We start from the raw sequence: 22,717 nt of genomic DNA on the forward strand, positions 1-22,717 counted from the left end.
CTGAATTAAAACCCAATTATTTTCAGTTTCTTTTCTTCTCTTCTTCTACTTTTTCTTTTCCTTTTTTTTCTAGCCTTTTTTCTGTCTTTTTTCTTTACTTTTCTTTTTTAAAGTACACAAGCCTTTAAGCATTCACAACACATAGAAAAATCAAACTACCTGGTTTTTCCATCACCAGCCTACACTGGAGCATCTCGGCTCACGCCAGGATAACGGCGGGTCCACACACGCTAGCACTGTTGCATCCGTGTTTTATATTTGTGCAGTGAGTGAACACCACCCTGGTTCAAACTGGTTCACCCAGTCCTTTCACATCCAAGGGGACAAAATAAAATTACTCACTCTACACCAGCTACACCAGTCACAAAACCAGAAAAACATGTGCTTGTTCACAATTCATGCGCACACCAATATCGTCCCTTCTTGATACATACGTACATGTGCATACTTAGCCATTTCAAGTGCACATGACAGCCCCCCCCTTTCCAGGGGAAAAAAATTGTTCACAAAAATTTTTAAGCAAGGAAAAACAAAATTACATTCAAAGAATATATCCAAAATTATACTCAAACCATGTCGGTTCTTTGCTCATTTGTCCAAATAAAATCCCACAAAACCATACAGAAACAAAACTTTATTATCAGATTTCAAATGACATCAGCCATCTCTGATATCACCTTCCATGCCCTCATGTATTACCACAGGAAAACATCTTCCAAAGAAAAGAAAATCCATAGAGAAAAATAAACTTTTCAGAAAAAGTCTTTTTCAAAACATCAAGATATTTCGAAAGTGTACTATTTTCCCAGCTGCTTCAAGCCTGAAATGTAAGAAACATGTTTCTACAAAGCAGCAAAAGTATTTCCCCAAGTACAACTCTGCTTTACATGTGCAACGCCTTAAAACATATACCATAATCTTCATCCAAAATCACATTACAGTACATGAAATCAAACATGATAAAAAAATTTTAAAATCATAGAAAACATCAGCACTCTTTAAGTCCAACCCTGTCTTGTAGACAACCACAGTATCCAATCACAAAAAAAAAAGCATGTCACACTCCATAAGAGAGCAGACCAGAAACCCCCACCCAGCACAGCACTAACACCCAGACAACACACACAGACTACAACAATTCAGGGTTCACAAACATTTATTTAATCACACACAGAGCTTGCCAACAAATAACCACAACCCCGGCTGCAACAACACTTAAATGACAACAGAATGGATAAATAATAACACACACACAAAAACCCACAAAAACCCAGAGCTTTAAGACATGGAAACACAAGCACAACATTGATGATGAAGTAGTGACGATGAAGTAGTGACTACGACGACGAACAGTAAGTGACGACGACGACGAACAGTAAGTGACGACGACGAAGAACAGTGATGACGAACACGAAGAACAGTGACGACGAACATGAAGAACACCCAGACAGCCTAGCACCGGCCGGAGAACGCTGGCGACGGAAGGCAGCGGCAGGCGGCAGCAGCCAACAAAGGCCTGGATTATGGAAGTCAAAGGCAGGCAGTGGGGTTCCAGGGGAGACAGTGGAGGGTCAGTGGAAGGGTAGGGAAGTCGATGGATGGACACGGAAAGTGGGAATGCTGCAGACACTGGATATAATCTATTACCCACTGGCAGGATTCACTCTTGACACCCCCCCCCCGCCCCCAACAAAGTAAGGGTACACAGCCAAGAATTTATAAAAACGACAAATCTTACAACAATTGCGGACAATTACCCCTTCCAAAACTAGGACTAGAACATTGCAATTTTGGCTAGTCAACTTATTACAGCGAAAGGTTGATATATAGAAAATGTATTACGCTGAATTAAAGTTTCAAAGACTGGCAATGAAGCCACACCCAGGAAACAAAAGGACGTGATGGAAAAGGATAAAGAGGGTAGTTGGGATATCTTAGCTAGTGACACACACACACACACACATTAATAGAGCTAATAACTGAAGGGGTTCATAAGGAAAACTTAAATCTAGATTTTACGGTTGAACCCTTTCAATACACGTAACAATTATTTTATCACATTCTTATAAAATTTATGTCTAAAATGCATACGCATCCTACAAATGCACATAAAACAAAATATTGTAATTACTTAAATATTCACTCCCCCCACCCTCTCTCTCTGACATGAACACAAGACGAACAGACAAAACACATGGTTAGAACTGTCTCTACAGTCTCCTCTTACCTTCCAGAAGAGGTACCACAACCCCAAGGCTGGAAGAACACAGAGAACACAGAACGAAGCGCACACAACCACTCGGAGGAAACTGATCCCCACTGACGAGCGTCAAGACTGCAAACAGCCCTGAAGCACACCAAAGACTGGCACGGCTGCCTCTTCTGACAGTCGTGGGCGAAAAGCCCAGAATCTTGTCACTTGCTATCAAGGAAGAGGCTGATCTCAGTTCAGTGACAGCCTGAACTGAGACTGGGACAGACTGAGAATTACGTGCAATCAGCACAACCCACACTGCTCTCTAGCTAGATGGGGTGGGTGAACAAGGAGGGGGGGCTAAGCACTCACAACCGATTTGTCATGAGATGTGACAAAGCAATCATAATCATTATCAGAATGCAAATGTCTCATGGACATGATCAACAGTATATGTCACAAATAAACAGCTTATGTGACAAACTTTCACACACGTTATTCCCTGGACAAAAGAGCTGCAAGAACATTTGAAGTTCCTGGGAGTGGTTTGATTCGGAATCTAAATTCCTGCAGTGCCAGAGCCCATCGCAGCAAGCAATTGTTTTTCGTTTTCGACGACTGCAAAAACGTGAGGGGCCTGTGGTCTGTTTGTAGAGTGAAATCCCTACCAGTCTGAAACCTAGCAAATTTCTCAAATGTCCACACAACTGCTAGACATTCTCTCTATTGTAGAGTACTTTTACTGAGACATGGAGAATTTCTTACTGGCACATTGTACTGGATGTTTCAGCCCATCCTTCTCCTGAAGGAGTACAGCACCCATCCCTTTTGAACTGGCGTCAGTTCTGAGGATGAAATTCTCTGTGAGAGTAAAAGGAGTACTGGGAATGAGTTAAGCACTTTTTGCACTTTTTCCAGTGATAACTGGCAGTCATCCGTCCATTACATCTGCCTGGTGCTGGTTCCTTTCATTATGTCTGTCAACAGTGCAGCCAGTGAGGCAAAGTTGGGAACATATCGCCTATAATACAACAGAAGCCCGAAGAGAAATCTGACCTGTTTCTTGGTGGTTGGTTTCTGCAGTGCCAAGATCTTCACTTTCGACTCCTCTGGGCTAATGGGCTAATTTTTCCCACTGAGATAGTATGTCCTAAAACTCTAGGGAATGAAATCCTGCATGAATCTTAGACGGCCTGGCAGTCAAACCAACAGCACATAGCCGCTGAAAGATTGCTTTCAGAGAGGAGATCAATGCACCCCACTCACTCTGAGTGAGCAGAATGTCATCAAAGAAGTTTACTGCTCCGCACTCATGCAACCTCAGGGTACGCATCATGCGAGCGAATGTCACTGGAGTGTTCTGCAGCCCGAATGGCATTCTAGTCCACTGATACAAACCAAAAGCAGTTTGGAAAGCTGTTTTCTCCTTATCTGCTTCTGCCATAGGTATCTACCAGTGCCCTTTCGTCAGATCTATTTTGACAAAGTATCGGCCTTTTGACAACTGGCATAACAATTCCTCGATGTCTGGTATGGGTTCAGCATCGAATTCAGTGACTTTATTTAACTGCCTATAGTCAGTACAAAACCTCACCGAACCATCGGGTTTTCCAACCTGAACAACTGGAGAGCTGTATGCTGAAGTGGAGGACTCTATCACTCCGATTTCTAACATAGCCTGTATCTCTCTTTTGACCACTGCTTTCTTAACAAATGGAAGTGGATAAGGCTTAAACCTAACTGGCTTATCCATTGAGAGCTGGATAGTATGTGCCTCAACACCTACAGCTATCCCAGGTTTGTCAGTGAGTGCGTCTTTGAACTCGTCCAGTACCATCTTGAGTTGCGTCTTTTGCGTCTCCGTCAAATCTTCTGATATTACCACATCGTCTACAGTTTCTCCCTTTACAGAAAGGGTTGGTAGTTGTCCAGCATCTTCTGATTCATTCTCTGACATTAGTCCAACATTCGCCTCTGATATACCTGTCTGTCTGTCCACACGTTGTCTGTGTTGTATGTCTGGGACAAGTCAGCAGACAGTAGGATTGACAAGTCCATGACCGCACGGTCCAGTGAACTGTCTCTGTCACAGTTGATGGTCTGGTTGACAGCCACATTCACTCTGTCCACATACTGTTTTAACATGTTTATATGAAATACTTTTTCCTGACCCTGCATGTTTATCCGGTAATTCACTGGTGAGGTTTTTGCAGTGACTACAAATGAACCCTTCCATAGCACGCGAAGCTTGTTGTTTTCTTCCATGAGAAGTACAAAGACTTTGTCACTGACTGATAATGACCGCGCTTTTGCTTTCCGATCAGCAAAATGTTTGTACACATCTGTCCTTTGGTTGGCAGATTGTTGTGCAGTTTCGCAAGTTTCATTGATCCAATTATGAAGATCATAAACGTACTGACAGACGTTCTTTGCGTCGTCTTGTTCGTTTTTGCCTGTCCATTTTGCCACCATAATGTCCAGAGTGCCTCGTGGTGAGTGTCCGTAAACCAGTTCAAAGGGTGAGAACACGAGAGTCTCGTTTGGGAGTTCGCGATATGCAAAAAGTAGGGCTGGAATGTATCGATACCATTCTGTTGGTTGCTCGCGTGTGACTTTGCGCAACATTGATTTCAGTGTGCCATTGAACCTTTCTACAATTCCATTTGACTGAGGATGGTAGGGAGTGGTTGAGGCCGAGGAAATGGATAACAGGTGGTGTATTTCTTTCATTAAATCTGAAATGAATTAGGTTCCGCAATCCATAAGAATCTCCTCTGGTACTCCCACACATGAAAAAACAGTGAGTAATGCTTCTGCTACTGACACTGTGTCAATCTTCTTCAGAGGTATAGCCTCAGTGAATCCAGTAGCCATGTCAGCTATGGTCAGCACATATCGATTTCCTTGTGAAGAAAGTTGAAAAGGTCCCACTAGGTCTATTGCAACCCTCTGAAATGGCACCGTGATCAGGGGCATTTTGTGCAATGGTGCACATGAGATTCGACCTTTTTGTACCGTTTTTTGGCATATGTCACAGGAGCGACAGTATTGTGTCACCTCCCTAGCAACTACTGGCCAGTGAAAAGAGTATAAGACCCTTTGTAGTGTTCTCTAAACCCCACAGTGACCTGCAAAGTTAGCATCATGTACCGTATGCAATACAGTTTTCCTCAAACATTGAGGTACAACGACTTGCTTTAGGGACTGTCCTTTGTGTGAGAATCGGTACAAAATGCCACTTTGTACTTCATAGCATGTCTTATCCTCACTGTTAGTGGTATTTGTGGCTTGGTATAGATGTTTGAGAGTGTCATTCTCTTTCTGCATAGTCACTAGCTCTTCTGGCTTCAGGTTGAAGACGGACAAATCAGGAACCTTCAGAGGTGTCCTTGATTCAGCTTCTTTTCCTGTCTGAGCTCTAGTACTGACTAAGCATGGTATGTATGTACCTCCTGTACCTCCATGCACAGTAGAAATGCCTACTATATTACCCAGGATGAGATCGCAAACTGGTTCTTCAAAGGTCGTCAAAGGTCCTGTATAATATAGAGTATCGACTGTAAATTGAGCTAGTGGGAACTTCTCAATTTTCCCTCCAAATGTAAGACACTTTCGGACACTATCAAGGTACTGATCTGGCATTACTAGAGATTTCCTAACTCCTGCAGTAGTGCATCCCATATCCCTAAGGATAGATACCTGTAAGCCGTTTACAGATCCTTGCTCTAGTGTGAGACCGGTGACAGACTGAATGGGAGCAAGAACAAATGTATCTTTAGATTTTGCCATGCTTGCAGCTACGTTTGACAGTGTGGTAGCATTTCCGGACAGAAAAGGACAGTTTTTCTTGACATGGAACTTGCAGTTACAATGATAAATTTTCACCTTTTCCTTTTCTTGGTTGTCCGAGTTAGTCTTTTGAACTGGGCCAGTGCCTCTACCGTGCCCGCGGTGCTGCCCAAACCGTGATCCATGATTTTGTGGTTGCCCTCGCCTATATGGGTGGCGATTTGCCTGTCCACCGTTATGAAACTAGTTGTATGGTGGATGGTTGTACTGTGGCAGTGTACTATAACCCTGGTGTGACCTGTCTGACCATGACCCGCGGTAGTTTCAGAAATTTTGGTTCCTCTCTTCCAAAGGGGAGAACCAAGCAACATTTGCTTCAAAAAAAGGAGGAATTGCTTTTTCTTGCAAGACTTTTTATCTGGTTGTGCGAGTTGATATTGGTCTGCCGCACGACACATTTCTTCTGTAGATTTGAACTCTCTCTCACGGAGAAAGATCGCGAGGTCCTTACTCACGCTCTGTAGAAGTTGTTCTTTTATCAAAAGATCGCGAAGACTGTTGAAGTCTTTCCATGTCTGCGTCAATTTGCTCCAACTGTCAAGGTAGTGGGAACTACGAATCAAAAGGGAAGAAAACGATTCTTTTTTTTCAGGTCTAACTGACCGAAATCTTTTGCAAAATCCATCTGCAGAACACTGGAACTTTTTCAAAAGTTCCTCTTTGAGGATATCCCAAGTGAGATTCTTTGCCGCAAGAGTATGATGCAGAACTAGTGCGCTCCCTTCGAATAATGATGCGACAAAAAGAGTTCAATTTTCTTTTGGCCACCCACATGAAGTTGCGTGATTTTCAAATCGAATGAGGAAGGAATCTATATCATCATTTTGTTCGTCAAAGGGAGGAAATTTTGGGATATAGGCTGAGGCTGAGGTAAGCTCGCAAATTTTTTATTCTCTGAAGCATTCTGTGTTCTGGCTTGCATTTCTATCTTCTTTAGTTCCGCATTAGTCTCTATCTCTAATTTCCCGAACTTTTCTTTCATTTCTTTTTCTTTCTCAAACTTTTCATGTTCCCTTTGTCTTCTCCGTTCATCACGTTCTAATACATTGTTGTACATATTCTCTTAGCTTATCTTCCTCATAGCCCAAGCGCTCAGCCTGTTGGCTATTATCGACATGTTCCATTATGAACTGGTTTTTAAGAATTCGGTTTGATATGTCACAAAGTACAGTACAAATACAAAACAAATTAGATATAAGAATAATGACTATAATCCTTAAATGAATAAAAGGTAAAGTGTAATGATTATAATAATGAAATTTGGAAGAGAAGAAAAATTCAAGCAGATTATTCTATGATATTATAAACAAATAACTTCCAAAAGTCTAACCAAATTTGAAATAGATTTTCTTTTACCTCACAGTTTTATCAATTTACTATATGTAATCAAACAACAAACCGATCTAAACTGTGAATGCAAATCACTTCAAAGTTTCCTAAAGAGAAATTATATTACCGAAATAACCAATAACTCAGTAAACAAAATAATCAGTTCACAGTGAAATGAAATTTTCAGTTTTCTTAAACTTTTATTCAAATAAATTAGTGCACAAACATTTCAAACACACAAATTGTAAATGGAAAAAGACAAATGTACGCTTTATCACGTTAAATGAATACGACACACAACAAGTGAAGAACTTAACATTAAAAAAGAGGGGAATATGTAAACTACTTAGAAAACCCTAGTTAAAGATGAAGGCCATAACTGTTTACGCTAGATAGGTGCCTATTGAAGAGAAGTGTAGGAGAAGTTTCAAAAGCTTATGAAATCAGAAATGATAGAAGACAGCTCCAAGATAGTGAGAAGAAATCGGACAAGAAAAAGTAAGCCCTCAGACAGCACTTTAATAGTGACTTCCTCCCGTGAACTGGAGATGGGGATTTAACTAAACATATACACAATATCAAATCACACTAAAAACATTGTTATGAATATATAAATCAGTCAAAACATTTAAACATGTGCATAAATCACAATGTAAAATCAATTTAGAAAATTCAAAACAATACCGCAACAACCCCCAAGAAAATTTTTACTATTTTTATTTGGGACTGAGTTTCCCCACTCTCGCCATCCTTATCCTTTTTCAAAGACTGCGGGGTTGGTTACACATTCGTGGGGAAAGGAGGAAAATTAAACTGAAACAATAGGAAAGAAAGATAGTTGAATGAACAATGAAAATGGAAGAGCAGGCCTCTCCAACGCCATGCCCCCTTGCTCAGACATTAGCAAGAAGGGGTTGAAGCCAGCCGTTTTTGGGGAGGAGACAAAAGAAAATGTTTCTAATGAATTTTAAAAAAAAAACAACAACCCTGTAAATAGAAATTACAAGACAAAACAAGATAACACTCACACTCACTTGCATACTAATTTTTTCAATTTCTTTGTGGAACTAAGGGAACAATCTTTCAAATTGAAATTTGCCTACGAAATCATTTAATGAATGGTAAACTGAGGAAATTAAAGCTTTTTTAACACTGTTATTCAGTGTTTAGTCTGGGTCACCACTGTCATACTGCGCATTCAGAAACACACAGAATGCATCTGCGCACAATCGCACCTATCCTTTCAGACAGGTTGTCACAAGAATGCGAGGAAAATACGAAATTTATTTTCCATTCTTCTTGGAAAAAAAAGAAAAAAGATAATCTTCGAAACAATACACTACAGTTAACACACACACTCCATTCTTACGAAACTACTCATTCATCCTTCCACTTCCACAATTGTTCTGGAAAAAAAACCTCACTCCCTTCCGTAGGCTTCCTGAAATCAGATCAGGTATAAAAACGTATACTACTCCTGAACTCTATCAGGTTTTTACATAGAGCCAAACCCTTCCTGGGTTGCTCACAATTATGGCCAACGTTGCTAAATATAAATAAATGATGGCTTAATTAATGTTCATTGAGTCCTGGCAATCTCCTTAAGCCTTTTCTTTTGACCCACACTGCCACAGTGTGGACGTGGTAACCAAGTCCTGACTACAAAATCCGAACACCCCCTCCCGGTGTCAGAGAGAAAATCTTCTGAGTAGGTGCCAGATCGCCTCACCCTCTTTTAACAAGAAAATGTGTACATGGCTAGGGCCCAGGAAGCCTCAGAGTAATGAAGGTAGTTGGTTACTCACCAAGTCTTGGCTTGAGGTGTCACACACCGAAGACTACACCAACACTGAATAAAAACCCAGTTCTTTTCAGTTTCTTTTCTTTCTTCTTCTACTTTTTCTTTCCCTTTTTTCTAGCCTTTTTTGTCTTTTTCTTTACTTTTCTTGTTTAAAGTACACAAGCCTTTAAGCATTCACAACACATAGAAAAATCAAACTACCTGGTTTTTCCACCACCAGCCTACACTGGAGCATCTCGGCTCACGCCAGGATAACGTTGGGTCCACACACGCTAGCACTGTTGCATCCGTGTTTTATATTTGTGCAGTGAGTGAACACCACCCTGGTTCAAACTGGTTCACCCAGTCCTTTCACATCCAAGGGGACAAAATAAAATTACTCACTCTACACCAGCTACACCAGTCACAAAACCAGAAAAACATGTGCTTGTTCACAATTCATGTGCATACCAATATCGTCCCATCTTGATACATACGTACATGTGCATACTTAGCTATACAAGTGCACATGACAGTGTTTGAGAGAGAGTTTTTGTATGCGTGTGTGTATGTGTGTGTGAGAGATGGAGAGAGAGAGATAGAAGAGAGAGGGATAATGTGTATATGAGAGAGAGTGGGTGTGAGTGTGGTGTCACTGTCAACTGGCATTGTTTTTCAATCACAATAAAAATCTACATCACAGTATCACTAGATCAAAGTCTGTCTCTGTGTGTGTGTGTGTGTGTGTGTGTGTCCCTCTGTGTTAGTGCTTGTGTGTATGTATGTGTGTGTGTGTGCATGTGAGAGAAAGTGTGTATATGTGTGTGAATGAGATAAAGACCATGTGTTTTGGGGGATGGGGTGGATAGAGAGTGTTTGTGTGTGTGTGTGTGAGTGATAGAGAGAGATTGTGTGTGTGTGTGTGTGTGTGATGTCATTATCTGCAAGCATTTCATTGTTTTTCACTCACTATAGATCAAGATCAAAGTGTGTGTGTGTGTGTGAATGTGATGTGTCCCAGTCAGCCTGCATTTCAATGGGAAGCAGGTGTTGGGGGAGGTAGGTGGTACTGAAGTCAATTTTAGTTCAGAGAACTTTGTTTTTTTTATGGTGAAAACTGCAACATAAACATCAAAATAGAAAACACAATTTTGTAGAATTTCAGGCACAAAAAAATGGGCATCAGTAACTGGCTTTGGACACATGATCTGACTGTTAGTATTTGTATTTGATTACTTTCTAAACATGAAGCCATTATTATTTTATGCTACAATCCCTGAAGGAAAGAAGGCTTGCGAGTTCTTTTCAACAAGTGTGTTCTCTTTGCCAGATTTATTATTTCATTTTGCATGCCAATCATGAGGAAGAAATGTGCTGTTTTCTTCCAATGGTGGCCATCTTGGAAAAGCAAAATCTGATAAAGCTTGCTAATATAGGATGAAATAGTATGAATAATTTTGGTTATCCGAATAATTTGTTTATTCATCATTCGTACTGTATATTTGTAAGTTGCAAATCTGTGGTGGCCATCTTGGATTTTATGCAGTAACTCAAAATACCCAATATTTAGGATTTAGCACCCCCAAATCATGTTTTAAAAAAAAATTTAAACTAATATATGACACAAAACCAGGTATCCTGGTTATCACCTAGACTAATTTGCACAAATCAAGATACAAAAGTAACTCATTATATTCTTTAGTCATGATTGAATTTGTTGTTTTGGTTTGGCTGGAAACCCATCTTCAAATAGATAGCAAGTCTGGAAGAGGTTTTGAAACACTTACAATTTGTTTCATCAAGGTTTTCACATAGAATGCTCACTGTTTGGTTCAAATACTGTGTGAAATCCAAAATTAGAAGCAACAATCTTTCCAGAAAGAAATAATAGGTGAGGGGCCCTATATACATATCGGGTTCGCCAGAAAAGAAAGACTGAAACAGGCAGTTATACACTGATAGTGACCGTGTATCAGGCCTTCAGCTGAAAAAAAGAAAAAAGGCAAATGAACTTAAGAAGTCAGTTAACTTGGTATTTTTGATAAATCCAACTTGTATATGGTAGAATAACCTTTTATGAAGTGATTTTCCACAAAACTCACATTTGTTAAGATTGATCCCAACCATTATGGCATAGTTGTTCAGATTGGCCATGGCGGTTTTAAGATATGATGGAAAGAGATTAATTAATGTTTTATTTTACTGGCCCTCCAGCATGAATATTAGTTGGCATTGTGGTTTGGGTAAAATGTAAATGGTTGTTATCTTTTCCTCTTCTTTTTTCCAACAAACATTTTTTAGGCTGCTGTTTTTCTTCTGGTGTTATAAATGTATATGTTGCATTAAGATCTGATGATGGAGTCTCTTGTCGGTCTGACGGATGAGTAGGTGGGCAGGCTTATCTGTTGGTGTGTGTCATATGGGAGAAGAGGCCGATTCTGGATGTGCAGCACTTCCCACAGGTGTTGCTAGGGAAAACGTCTCCAGAAGTTGAGCCCTGTTTCCTTTGCTCATGCTTCTCCTTAATGGCCAGTGTTCTCTTGTTTTCAAACGTCTTTATGCCACTATAGCACAGCATCCTCCAGCGACAGGGGTCTAGGGCATCAATTTCCCAGAAAGCGATGTACTTGTCACAGATTTTGAGGTTTGTCTTCAAGGTGTCCGTGAAGCTCTTGCAGGGTCTTCTAAGTTCACGGTGGCCTTCTTTCAGCTGGCCAAACAAAAGCATCTTCAGGATCCTGCTGCCCTGTCCAGCGTAGCTGGCACTGGATCAGCAGGCTTTCGATGCCGCTCCTTTCTAGGACCTGGAGGTTGGAGACCCTGTCTTGCCACTTTATGCCGAGGATCTTTCGTAGGCATCTCTGGCGAAACTGCTCAAGTTGTTGAATGTGACGGCGATACGTCGTCCATGTTTCACAGCAGTACAACAAGGTGGTCAGCACAACAGCTCTGTAGGTTTTGATTTTGGTGCTGAGCCTGATGCCTTTGTTGTTCCACAGCCTGTTGTTGAGTCTGCCAAATGCGGAGCTGGCCTTGGCAGTGCGCAGCGTCACTTCTGCATCAAGGGCTCTGTTGCTGCATAGGGTGCTTCCCAGGTAGCAAAACTTGTCGACTGACTTGATCTATGTGTCATCGATGTTGATTGCAGGTGGGGGGAGGCACTGGCGTTCTGTGAGCTACCTGGTTGGTACATGGACTCGGTCTTGCTGAGGCTGATGGTGAGTCCAAAGCACCTGCAGGGGGTTGAGAACCTGTCCATAATGAACTGCATGCCCTCATGGGTGTGTGCAGCAAGCGCGCAGTCATCAGCGAAGAGGAACTTTCTCAACAGTGCCTCAAACACCCTGGATCTGGCATGGAGTCGCCGCAAGTTGAAAAGTTTGACATCTGTGCGAAACTGAATGTAGATGCCCTGGTCACAGTCTTGGAAGGCGTCAATCAGCATGGCAGAGAAGAGAATGGAGAACAGTGTGGGTGCCAGGACGCAGCCCTGCTTCACTCCATTTACCACAGGGAACAGATCCAACATGTCAGTATTTTCTTGTGCTCTCGCCTGCATGCCATCGTGTAAAGATGCAATCAGCTGGATTAGGCTCTCTGGGCAGCCAAACTTTAGGAGGATCTTCCACAGACCATGGCGGTTCACCGTGTCGAAGGCCTTAGTCAGGTCTACAAAAACCATGTGGAGCTCCTTGTTCTGCTCACGGCACTTCTCTTGCATCTGGCATATGGCAAACACCATGTCACATGTTCCCCTGCCTGAGCGGAAGCCGCAGTGTGCTTCAGGGATGACTGTGTTGGAGACATGGTCAACCAGTCTGTTCAGTATGATGTGGGCAAAGATCTTGCCGTCGATGCAGAAGAGAGAGATTCCACGGTGGTTATTGCAGGATGTTTTGTCTCCCTTCCATTTGTAAATGTGGACAATTGAAGCATCCTTGAAATCCTGGGAGACCTCCCCTCTCTCCCAGACTGGAACAGAGCGGTTAGCTGGTCTGTCAGCACCTCACCTCCATACTTGTAGATGTCAGCCTGGATTCCATCCGCTCCTGGTGCTTTTCCTGACATTGTCAGCTTCAGGGCCTTCTGGGTTTCAGCCTTGGTGGGAGGGGCAGCTAGCGAGTCATTGACTGGTAGCTGTAGGAGGGCTGCAATTACCTCATCAGATACAGACGAGTCCCTATTGAGGATGGTGTTGAAGTGCTCTGCCCAGCAGGCAAGGATGTCTTTCTTGTCTGTCAGGAGGGTGGTCTGGTCCAAGGCTCGGACAGGGGTTGATCCTGTGACTCTCGGCCCATACACAGCTCGGAGACCATCATGGAATGTCTTCATGTCATAAGCATCAGCAGCGGACTGAAGCTCTTCGGACTTTCTCTCCCACCAGGTGTTCTTCATCTCACGCAGCCTCTTCTGTACGAGTTGCTTGGTTTGCAAGAACTGGTTCTCCTTCCTCTGGCAGTCTTTATTGGAAGTGTGATCCTGATCCCGTATATGCAGTGTGTTCAGGAGCTTGGAGATTCCAGAGTCGTTCTAGTCAAACCAGACTTTGTGGCTCCTCTGTACAAAGCCGAGTGTGTCAGCTGCTGCTGTGTACACAGCATCTCTAAAGGTGCTCCGTACCTCTTCTACATCAGTCGATGCAGGAATTTCTTGGAGAGCTGCTTGGATTTGTTGCTGCAGCACGTCCTTGGTGATAGGGAGGCAGTGGATGTTCAGCTTCCTAGGGGGTTTCTGCTTGGCTGGTTGGAGCTTGTGTGCAAGTCTGTCCCTTTGCCGGACATAGTCCAGCATGTGCCATTGCTTGGAGCAGGGGTGCATCCATGTGTTCTTGTACTTGTCCACTTGTTGGAACAGGGTGTTGGTGATGGTCTGTCCATGCTGCAGGCGGAGCAAGAGCTAAAGCAGTCCGTTGGAGTTGCACTTAATAATAATAATAATAATAATGGTATTTATATAGCGCTGGATCTTGTGCAGAGACAAATCAAAGCGCTTTCGCACCAGTCATTCACACGCATGCATAACTCTAATACTGCAGAAACTAAAGACAAGGAAGGGCAGGCAAGGGAGGCTATTTTGGGAAGAGGTGGGTTTTAAGGCCAGACTTGAAAGAGCTGAGTGTGGAGACTTGACGAAGCGAAAAAGGAAGTTCATTCCAATCGCAAGGTCCAGAAACAGAAAGAACGGCGGCCAATAGTCGAGTGTTTGAATCTGGGTATGCGTAAACAGAGTGGATCCGAGGCCGATCGTAGTGAGCGAGATGGAGTGTAGAGGTGAAGGCAGCCGCAGAGATAGGAAGGGGCAGTTTTGTGAATGCATCTATAACATAGAGTGCTGATCTTGTACTTTATTCGGTGTGAGACAGGGAGCCAGTGGAGATGTTGCAAAAGAGGAGTGATGTGCTCAGATCTTTTCTTTCTGAGGACGAGTCGGGCAGCAGAGTTTTGTATGCGGTGAAGGTACTGAATGGATGAAGCAGGCAGACCAGACAATAAAGAGTTACAGTAGTCAAGGCGAGAGAGAATGAGAGAAACGACAAGTCTAGATGTTGCGTCAGTGGATAGATATTTCCGGACGGCACTGATGCGTCGCAGTTGACAGTAGCAGGACTGACATGTCTGACTGATAAATTTTTGCATGGACAGTGTATTGTCAAGGACAACACCGAGGTTCCTGACTGACGTGGAAAGAGGGATGGATGTACTGCCAAGTTTGATTGTGTCAATTGTGATGGAAGACAGTGCCGTGCTGTCCTAGGCCTTTTGGCAATGAGGAGAAGTCCACGCTGACGCGGGTATTGAAATCCCCAAGGATGATCAGCCTGTCCTTTCTGTCTACCGCTGAAATGGTGCGGCTGAGCTCCTCGTAGAAAGCTTCTTTGATGTCATCAGGGTTGGTCATCATCAGGGCATAGCAGCTTGGGAAAGCTGGGTGTTGAAGGGCTAGCTCGTCATTCCAACATTAGCCTGTTTGCCTGACCAGCACAGGTGACTTTTTTAAGTGAGGAGGAGTTGTGCAGTCCCTTCCCCACTCTCTCGCCTACCGACACTCACAGTCCCACAGGTGCAGATACTGCCATGTGTAGGACGGCCTCGGCAGGTGCAGGTTTTTTTCTTCAGAGCTCCAGGGGGGACTTCCAGCCAAAGATAAGAGCTCCCTCTGCCCTTTGGTCATCCTCTTCCACCTTCACAGCCGTTGGGAAATTTTTCCTCCTGTGCCTGGTCCGTTGTTGGGAGACTTCACATGCGGCAGGTAGTACTGGGTTACATGGTACCAGTAGCAAGGGCTATGCCCCTGACCTGACACATGCATTAAGATCTAACTTTACTTAAAAGGAAAAGGAGTGATTCTTTTAAAGCAAGAAAAAAAAATGAACACACATTGGTTGCAACTGTCAAGCATTTTTTTTTATCACATTTATTTTCCAGCAACATTGGTTTAAGAATTGTTGTGTGCCACTATACAGTTATGTTCTTTTCCCAGGAACTGGAGCCCTTTGTTGGGGATGCACTGCTGAAGCTGTGGGACCGCTACCCCAATTACCAGAAGCGCTCTTCCCCATCTCAGAACAGCATGAAAACTGTCATGAAACACTCTCAGCCAGGGAAGCAGCAACCACCTTCTCAGCTGCTGAAGGAAACAGATACCGCTACCTGCAGGTCAGAGCAGGTATATTCCAGGAACAATGGGGAGAAGATGTCCAGCACAGCAAAGGAGAACATTGACAACCTTGGCCCTGAGGGGGATGGGAATGAAGATAAGAGTATGGAACGCAGCTCCTCCCCCAATTCTCCTGGAGCCAACAGCCCTTGTACAGTGAGTTCAGGCAGTCAGGAGAGCTATACCCCAGACCTTGATCCCTCTTACTCCCACTCTCACAGCCATGCAGACTCTGCCTACCAACCTCGAGGTTTCACCATTCAGGCTCCTGCCAGCTCTGCCCAGCTCATATCCCATGGAGTGTTCCCACCGAACTTACAAATGGCCCCTGGCTTCAACCAGATGTACCATGTTGGTCCCATGGGGGCTGCTGTGCTGCCTTCTCAGTCTGTTATGTCACCTCGGCCAGGGATATCCCCTGTCATGATCCTGCAGCGAGGTTCAGGGGGATCTCCTGGGCAGGTCCATCCCCACTCAGGATTCATCAGCCAGGGATTTGGAGGACAGGCTCCAGGATCTTATCAGGGGCAGGGGCAAAAATGATTGCCCTTTCTGAGGTTAGCCTTGTTTCAACAGATTGATGAAAGAGAAAGAAATGAATTTTCAGTCAGTGAATTTGAAGAGACAAGGAAACTCTCAAACAAAAACAAGCCAAGTAAAAGCAGTAACAGCAACAATTACTGGTGGTGGTGAGAGGCAAGAAGAATGCTATTACTGTTGACAGAACTCGGTCAATGAATAAAAGACACTGGTTAGATTTTCTTGTCTCAGTCACAGACATTATGAATGGAAAGTCATGCATTATTTTTTATATATGATTGTTAATGAAGAAGTTGTCCACAATGCATCAAAGAAGAAAGTAGTTTTGGTCATCTAACAAGAATACCAGTCAACCCTTCAAGCCTACAACACCAAGTACTCAGGCTTCAGAACCAGAGGAAAACCACATCAGTGGATTGACAGTTTCAGACATGCTCCACACCCACAGCATGACACTAATCCAGGCCTTCCATCTTTCTGCAGATCACCAACTTCATCTCCTCACAACACCTTCCCGGTAGAAGTCAGATAAAGAATGTGAAAAAGGTTTTGTGGCAAAAACACGGACTGTTTGTTTCTCTGGCTTTGTACAAAGATGCTAAGTACCATGTACTTTTGAGCTGTGAAGCACTTTGGTTGGTTAGACCATGAAAGAAAAAAGCATTGCACACCTCAATATTGATCCCTAATTATTCTTTTCATCTGATAACACTACATACTAGTTAGTGAGTTCACATTCACATCTCCATCTAACACTTGATTTACATTGCCTGTGAAAAGTACACATTGTGGCTTTTCTTCCATGCTTCAAGAGCTTCTTAGATTTGCCCTTGATGGGCTTTGGACACCAACCTCAATATGAATTTTCACAGTGAATTTTGAATAGTTATCAGGTAAAAAATTGTTTTGGATGCTATCTTACATCATTATGATGTCAATTTGCTTTGCTGGTAACAAGCTGAGATTGATCCCATCAGTGTTCATATTTTATAATGAGATACATTATTTCAATTAAGATGCTAATAAAGAATCTGAATATGAAAGACAATACCAGGTCAGTCTGACACTGGTGCTTCGTAGAAGACCAAGACAGAAACCAGTGCGTGAAATCTGATAAAAATGTGCTGTCAAAAAGGTGATGGTCTAGTCACCCCTGTTACATTGCCTGTAGCTCCTACAACAATACTTTGATGATGGCTTCACCACTCCTGCAGTCAGAGAACAGAACTGATAATATTTGTATATGCCAGAAGTTAAGGTTTAACGTAGATAACATTTCCGTTTTCTACACATTTCAAAAGCACTGAATGTCATTGTGAATGTCATTTTAAACTAAATACATGATAGCTGCTTTTGAGGCCAAAGGACTGACTATATTGTTGACAGGTAAGTCTTAACCTCTTAAGTGTCGCGCATTATTATGGCTTGTGCTTCCTGTTTGCCAGGCAATTTTGGGTTGCAGACAGTAATAATTTTCATAAAATTCTACTGCAAGAAAATATTCATAGGCCATATTCTGAAAGGAAAATGAACAATTATTTAACACACTAGTTAGCTATGAGTGAACCATTAATTTGAGATTAACAGATTTCATATACTTTCTGTACACACACACACACACACACACACACACACGCACACACACACACATCCTTCAATTGTCCGCTCATTTCAGGCTCAAACAATATTAACTCACTCAGTACGGCCAGTCCTCTCTTCTACTCTACGCAGACCCCTCGGATGTCCAGTGGGTGTCTGAATGACCCAACTTTTAGCTTCCGTTGTCAGAATTGTGGTATTCTCTGTCAACATTCACCTCTTCAGTATAAGAGCCTTCCGCTTGCAATATTTTGATGATGGTAATTGGGGTGAAACGCTGTTACGTCGTCCCTTTCGCCGTTCGTATCGAGAGAGTTAAAGAGGTCAACAGTGACCCTTTCGCACACAATACAAAGGAGTGAGTACTGTTCATAATTTCACCTGCAGACTGATTCCCTTGCTTGATTTTGAGTGTGCATTTCTTTGACCATGGTGGACAAAATGTTTCACATCTTGCATGAACTCTTTCCACCTCCTTGTTCACTCTCTCCCTGCCCAGAATAAGTGGACAGTTTGAGTTCAACCATGGGTTTGACCTCGTGCTCCATTTTCTCTCCTTAGCTGATGACATCTAGCTCTTCACCAAACACTCTAATTTGATTTTGCCACAACTGGGACTAAATTCATCATCATCAATGACTTGTAAAGCTTCTGCAACACATTGGGTGGTAAACCTCAAAAGGTATTTGTCAGATGCTGCTGTTTTAAGCCTAGGGCCAGGTCCTCTGCCAGCATAGTCTGAATTTCTGAGAGAGACACTTAAATCAGTATCCTAAAATGACCATACAAAGCATGATTGGGTGCTGTTCCTCATGAATAATTAAAGTAGGTATATAACTTTTCTTTTGTGCCTTTTGGAACACAGCAGCTTTAAAATATAAATGGGAAAACAAACAAAGTGAGGCAGATGTACATATGCATTCTTTGCAAATGGTGAAACATTTTAGGGGATGTATATTTAGATTTTGTACACTCAAGAGGTTAAGAGAAATATATAGGTTAAGACTGTGAAAAGAAAACGTTTGTTGGTTTTGTTCCAAAATTTCTTGTTTTGTTATTGTTGGTGGTAGCAGTTCGTTGTTTCCTTCTTTGTCAGACTCGTTTATTGACTTGGTTGAATAAAATGTTGCATAAATATGTGCAGATAGCAACAGCCCAACTGCATGATCTATTCCTTGTTAGTCAATGTTTTAACTCTTTTTTAATTCTGCATCATGTGTTTGTGTAAATGTGACAATTAGTTTTGAATGATTGTCACTGCTTGCAGGTGGTGGCGTTATTCATTGAAGACTGTAAAACAGTTTCCCTTTGCTCTATTCCCTGAAATGATATGTGTAACTTTGTTCTTTTGCTGATGCTTCAGTATTTTGTTGTTACTGGATTATTGATTAAAGTTCACAAGGCTGTTTAACTCACTGAACTTGTTTCAAATGATTTAGAAATCAAAATAATTCTTTCTGAGGTGTGATTGAAATTGTTTTTATTGACTCAGTTTGTGTGAACAAAGTGAATCTGATAACCTGGTTTTGGTTGTTCCACTGTGTGTTAAACTTTAATGGTGACATTTTCTCAGATACTGTAAATGGTATAGTTACCAAACTTGGTAGGATGGTAGTTATGGATAAGAGCTTTAATCAGTAGTTTTAAGGCATCTCCTTTATGATGACAAGGGTTAGTATATGATTTTCAGTTTATGTTTATACTTCATGTACAATCCTCCCCAAAGAACCTAGTACCTTTGGTAGTGACAGGTACAGTGGCTGAATGGTTAGAGCGCTAGATTCAGCACAAGTTTTCTGAGTTTCATCCTCAGTTTTGGACACCTGTGGGTGAAGGGTGGAGATTTTCCCAATCTCTCAGGTCAACATAAGTGCAGTAATCAAAATTTGCCCCTGGATGTTACTCTTGATTTGTATCAATCAATGGTTGTCCCAGTTTTATTATATGGTTGTGGAATATGGGGGTATTAAGATATTGTTATCATAGAGAAATTACAGTAAAAATTCTTAAAACATTTATTTCAACAGAAATAAGTACAATGAATAACTTGATGTATGGTGAAACCAGAACATGCCCACTTTCAGTCCTGATTAAACAATGACAAATTAGATTTTGGACGTCTCTCATGTCTGGTGAATCAGAAAAAAAAATGTATAGCATATTATATCATTTCTACACAGAAGGGGTTTTTTTGTTTTTTTTAATAATTTTTTTTTATAGATCAGACTGGATTAGAAATATAAGCCAAATTTTAATTGAAATGGAATTTGTGTTTAGGAATCACAGACATTTCTGACTCGCAATGTCATTACTGCTTTGAAGGATAATTTTGAAAAGGTATGGACTGAATCATTACAGTGAAGTACAAAATGTATGTTTTATCAACACTATAAAAAGAAATTCAAGTGACAAAAATATATTAGTCAATTGCCCGCTGCAAACATAATTTCATCAATCAAATCTAAATGCAATAATCACTGTTTACTTATTGAAACAGGATGGTAAAATGGAATTCCAAGAGAATACTGCCTTCGTAAAAATTTTAAAAAATGTGACTTGAATACTGTTGGTGATAAATTTCATTGTATAATGGAGTGTGCAAAGTTTTCGGACATTCGTAAAAGATTATTACGGGATAAAAGTCTGTGCCCAAAGTTTCACTTTGTAAATTATTTTTTGCAAGTAAACGGGCTCTCCTTTAAAACTTACAGTGTTGCATTGGATTCTTTCACACAGAAGGAGGAATGTTAACCCTATTGTATTCCAACTTGGTTAGTTCCGATTCGGTTCGTTTTGACGGGTTCGGTTAGAAAAGATGGCGAATACACATGATAACAAAAAGACAGTCAGTCTTGCTACGTGTTAGTGGTGTTCCGAATGTGTTAAGCTAGTTGTGTGTGCTAGCTCCGAAGAAGCACGCACAATACATGGTGTCAGAAGTTAGTAATGGCTGAAGCACATATCGCAAGAACGCCAGACGCTCTGCTCGTCAGCGGCGGAAATCCCAGTTTAGCTTGGCAAAAGTGGCGACAGAAATTCGAGATATTCCTACAGGCAACTGGAGCGTCCACAAAGCCAGATATTGTCAAGGTAGGACTGCTCTTAAACCATATTGGTGACGATGGGCTCGAGATTTTTTCGAACTTTGTTTTCCTTGACGCCAGAGTAGATCCAACTGACGCTGATAATCAGTTACCGGCAGAAAGCAAGACGGATTATGACGTCGTCATACGGAAGTTCGACGAACACTTTCTCAGACGTGACCCGCAGTTGATGTTGCGGCAACAGTTCTGGTACTCTCTACATCGAGAACCCGGACAGTCGTTTGACTCGTGGCTACGTACAGTCAAAGAAAAAGCAAAAGCATGCAAGTTTGACAATGTCAGTGAAATGATAAGGGACAAACTAGTCTTCGCATGCAGAGATGACTCATCAAAACTGAAGCTATATGATATAGGGGCAGAACTAACATTGGATAAGACTATCCAGATTCTTTCAGTGCGAGAGATGACAAAGCAAGAGCTTGCTGAATCCAAGACTGCCAGTATTGAGGCACTTTCCACCAAAACCGGCGACCGGCGACATGGGGGAGAAAGACGAGACCCCAAATATCAGAACCAGAGAAGCAGCCTGCCTTCAGGTGATTCTATGGCCAGTGGCAATTGTGGCTACTGCAATAGAAGACATCCTGCTGGAAAGAAGAACTGTCCTGCAGCCAAGAGCCGCTGCAAGAAGTGTAGCAAGATGGGCCATTTTGCCACCGTGTGCAGAAGTGCAGCATCAGTTCGTGAAGTTTCTCAAGACCCAGCTGACCAAGCAGGGGAAGACAGCCATTTTATTGGAGGCGTGAACGACAAGTCAGTGCCATCGACCAGCCTGGGGTGGCACATCAAACTCAAGGTTGGATCGCAAGAGCTTACCTGGTGTATCGACACTGGAGCTGAAGTTTCTGTGATGCCGGACCACATCTACAAGCCAGCCTTTGGGACTCTACACCAAGCTGACCGCACTCTTCTTGGACCTGGTGACCAGCGTCTCAGTGTCAAAGGCTTTGCTTACATCAGGCTCCACCACGGCCGAACAAGCATTCAAGAGAAGGTGTATGTCGTCAAAAGCTCCAAACTGCTGTTGGGTATGCCTGCCATTCAGAAGCTAGGATTGATTCACGACATTCCCGGTGCATTCTCAGTACGTGCCATTTGAACGCTGAAAGCCAATCAGCAGTCTCCCAAGACACAAGATCAGATCAACTTCACATCTTCCGAGGACATAAAGCGACGTTACCCCAAGCTGTTCACTGGCTTAGGCAAACTGGAGGGTGAGCAGAACATTGAGGTGGAGGACAATGCTAAGCCCTTCTCTCAGTCCGTACCCAGACGTATCCCAGTTCCGTTGCTCAAGAAGGTGGAGGTAGAGCTGAACAAAATGACTGATAATGGTGTCATCGAACCAGTTAGTATGCCTACTGACTGGTGCAGTCCCATTGTTGTGGTGCCGAAGGCTAATGGTGACGTCAGAATCTGCGTGGATCTGACAAAACTGAACCAGAGTGTGAAGAGAGAAGTGTACGCCATGCCATCAGTAGAGGAGACGCTGAGCAAGATCTCCGAGGGTATGTCTTCTCAAAGCTTGACACCAACTCCGGGTTCCACCAGATCCAGTTGAATGAAGAAAGCTCCAAGCTTACAACGTTCATAACGCCATTTGGACGCTACAAGTTGAAGCGTTTACCGTACGGCATATCATCGGCGCCCGAATACTTCCAGAAG

The 22,717-nt window shown here is 42.5% G+C and overlaps 1 protein-coding gene across 1 annotated transcript in view; it reads left to right on the forward strand.

The window, feature by feature from the left end:
- Positions 1-19,363, forward strand: part of LOC143282250 (3'-5' RNA helicase YTHDC2-like) — a 138,165-nt gene extending 118,802 nt beyond the window's left edge. The window contains exon 13 of the mRNA XM_076587849.1: positions 15,633-19,363. Coding sequence (XP_076443964.1) covers positions 15,633-16,352 — 720 coding nt within the window. The 3' untranslated portion in view covers positions 16,353-19,363. The remainder of the gene's footprint in view (positions 1-15,632) is intronic.
- The last annotated feature ends 3,354 nt before the right edge of the window (positions 19,364-22,717 follow it).

The sequence above is a fragment of the Babylonia areolata genome, chromosome 5 (assembly GCF_041734735.1).
Source record: "Babylonia areolata isolate BAREFJ2019XMU chromosome 5, ASM4173473v1, whole genome shotgun sequence".
In the NCBI taxonomy this organism is placed as follows: domain Eukaryota; kingdom Metazoa; phylum Mollusca; class Gastropoda; order Neogastropoda; family Buccinidae; genus Babylonia; species Babylonia areolata.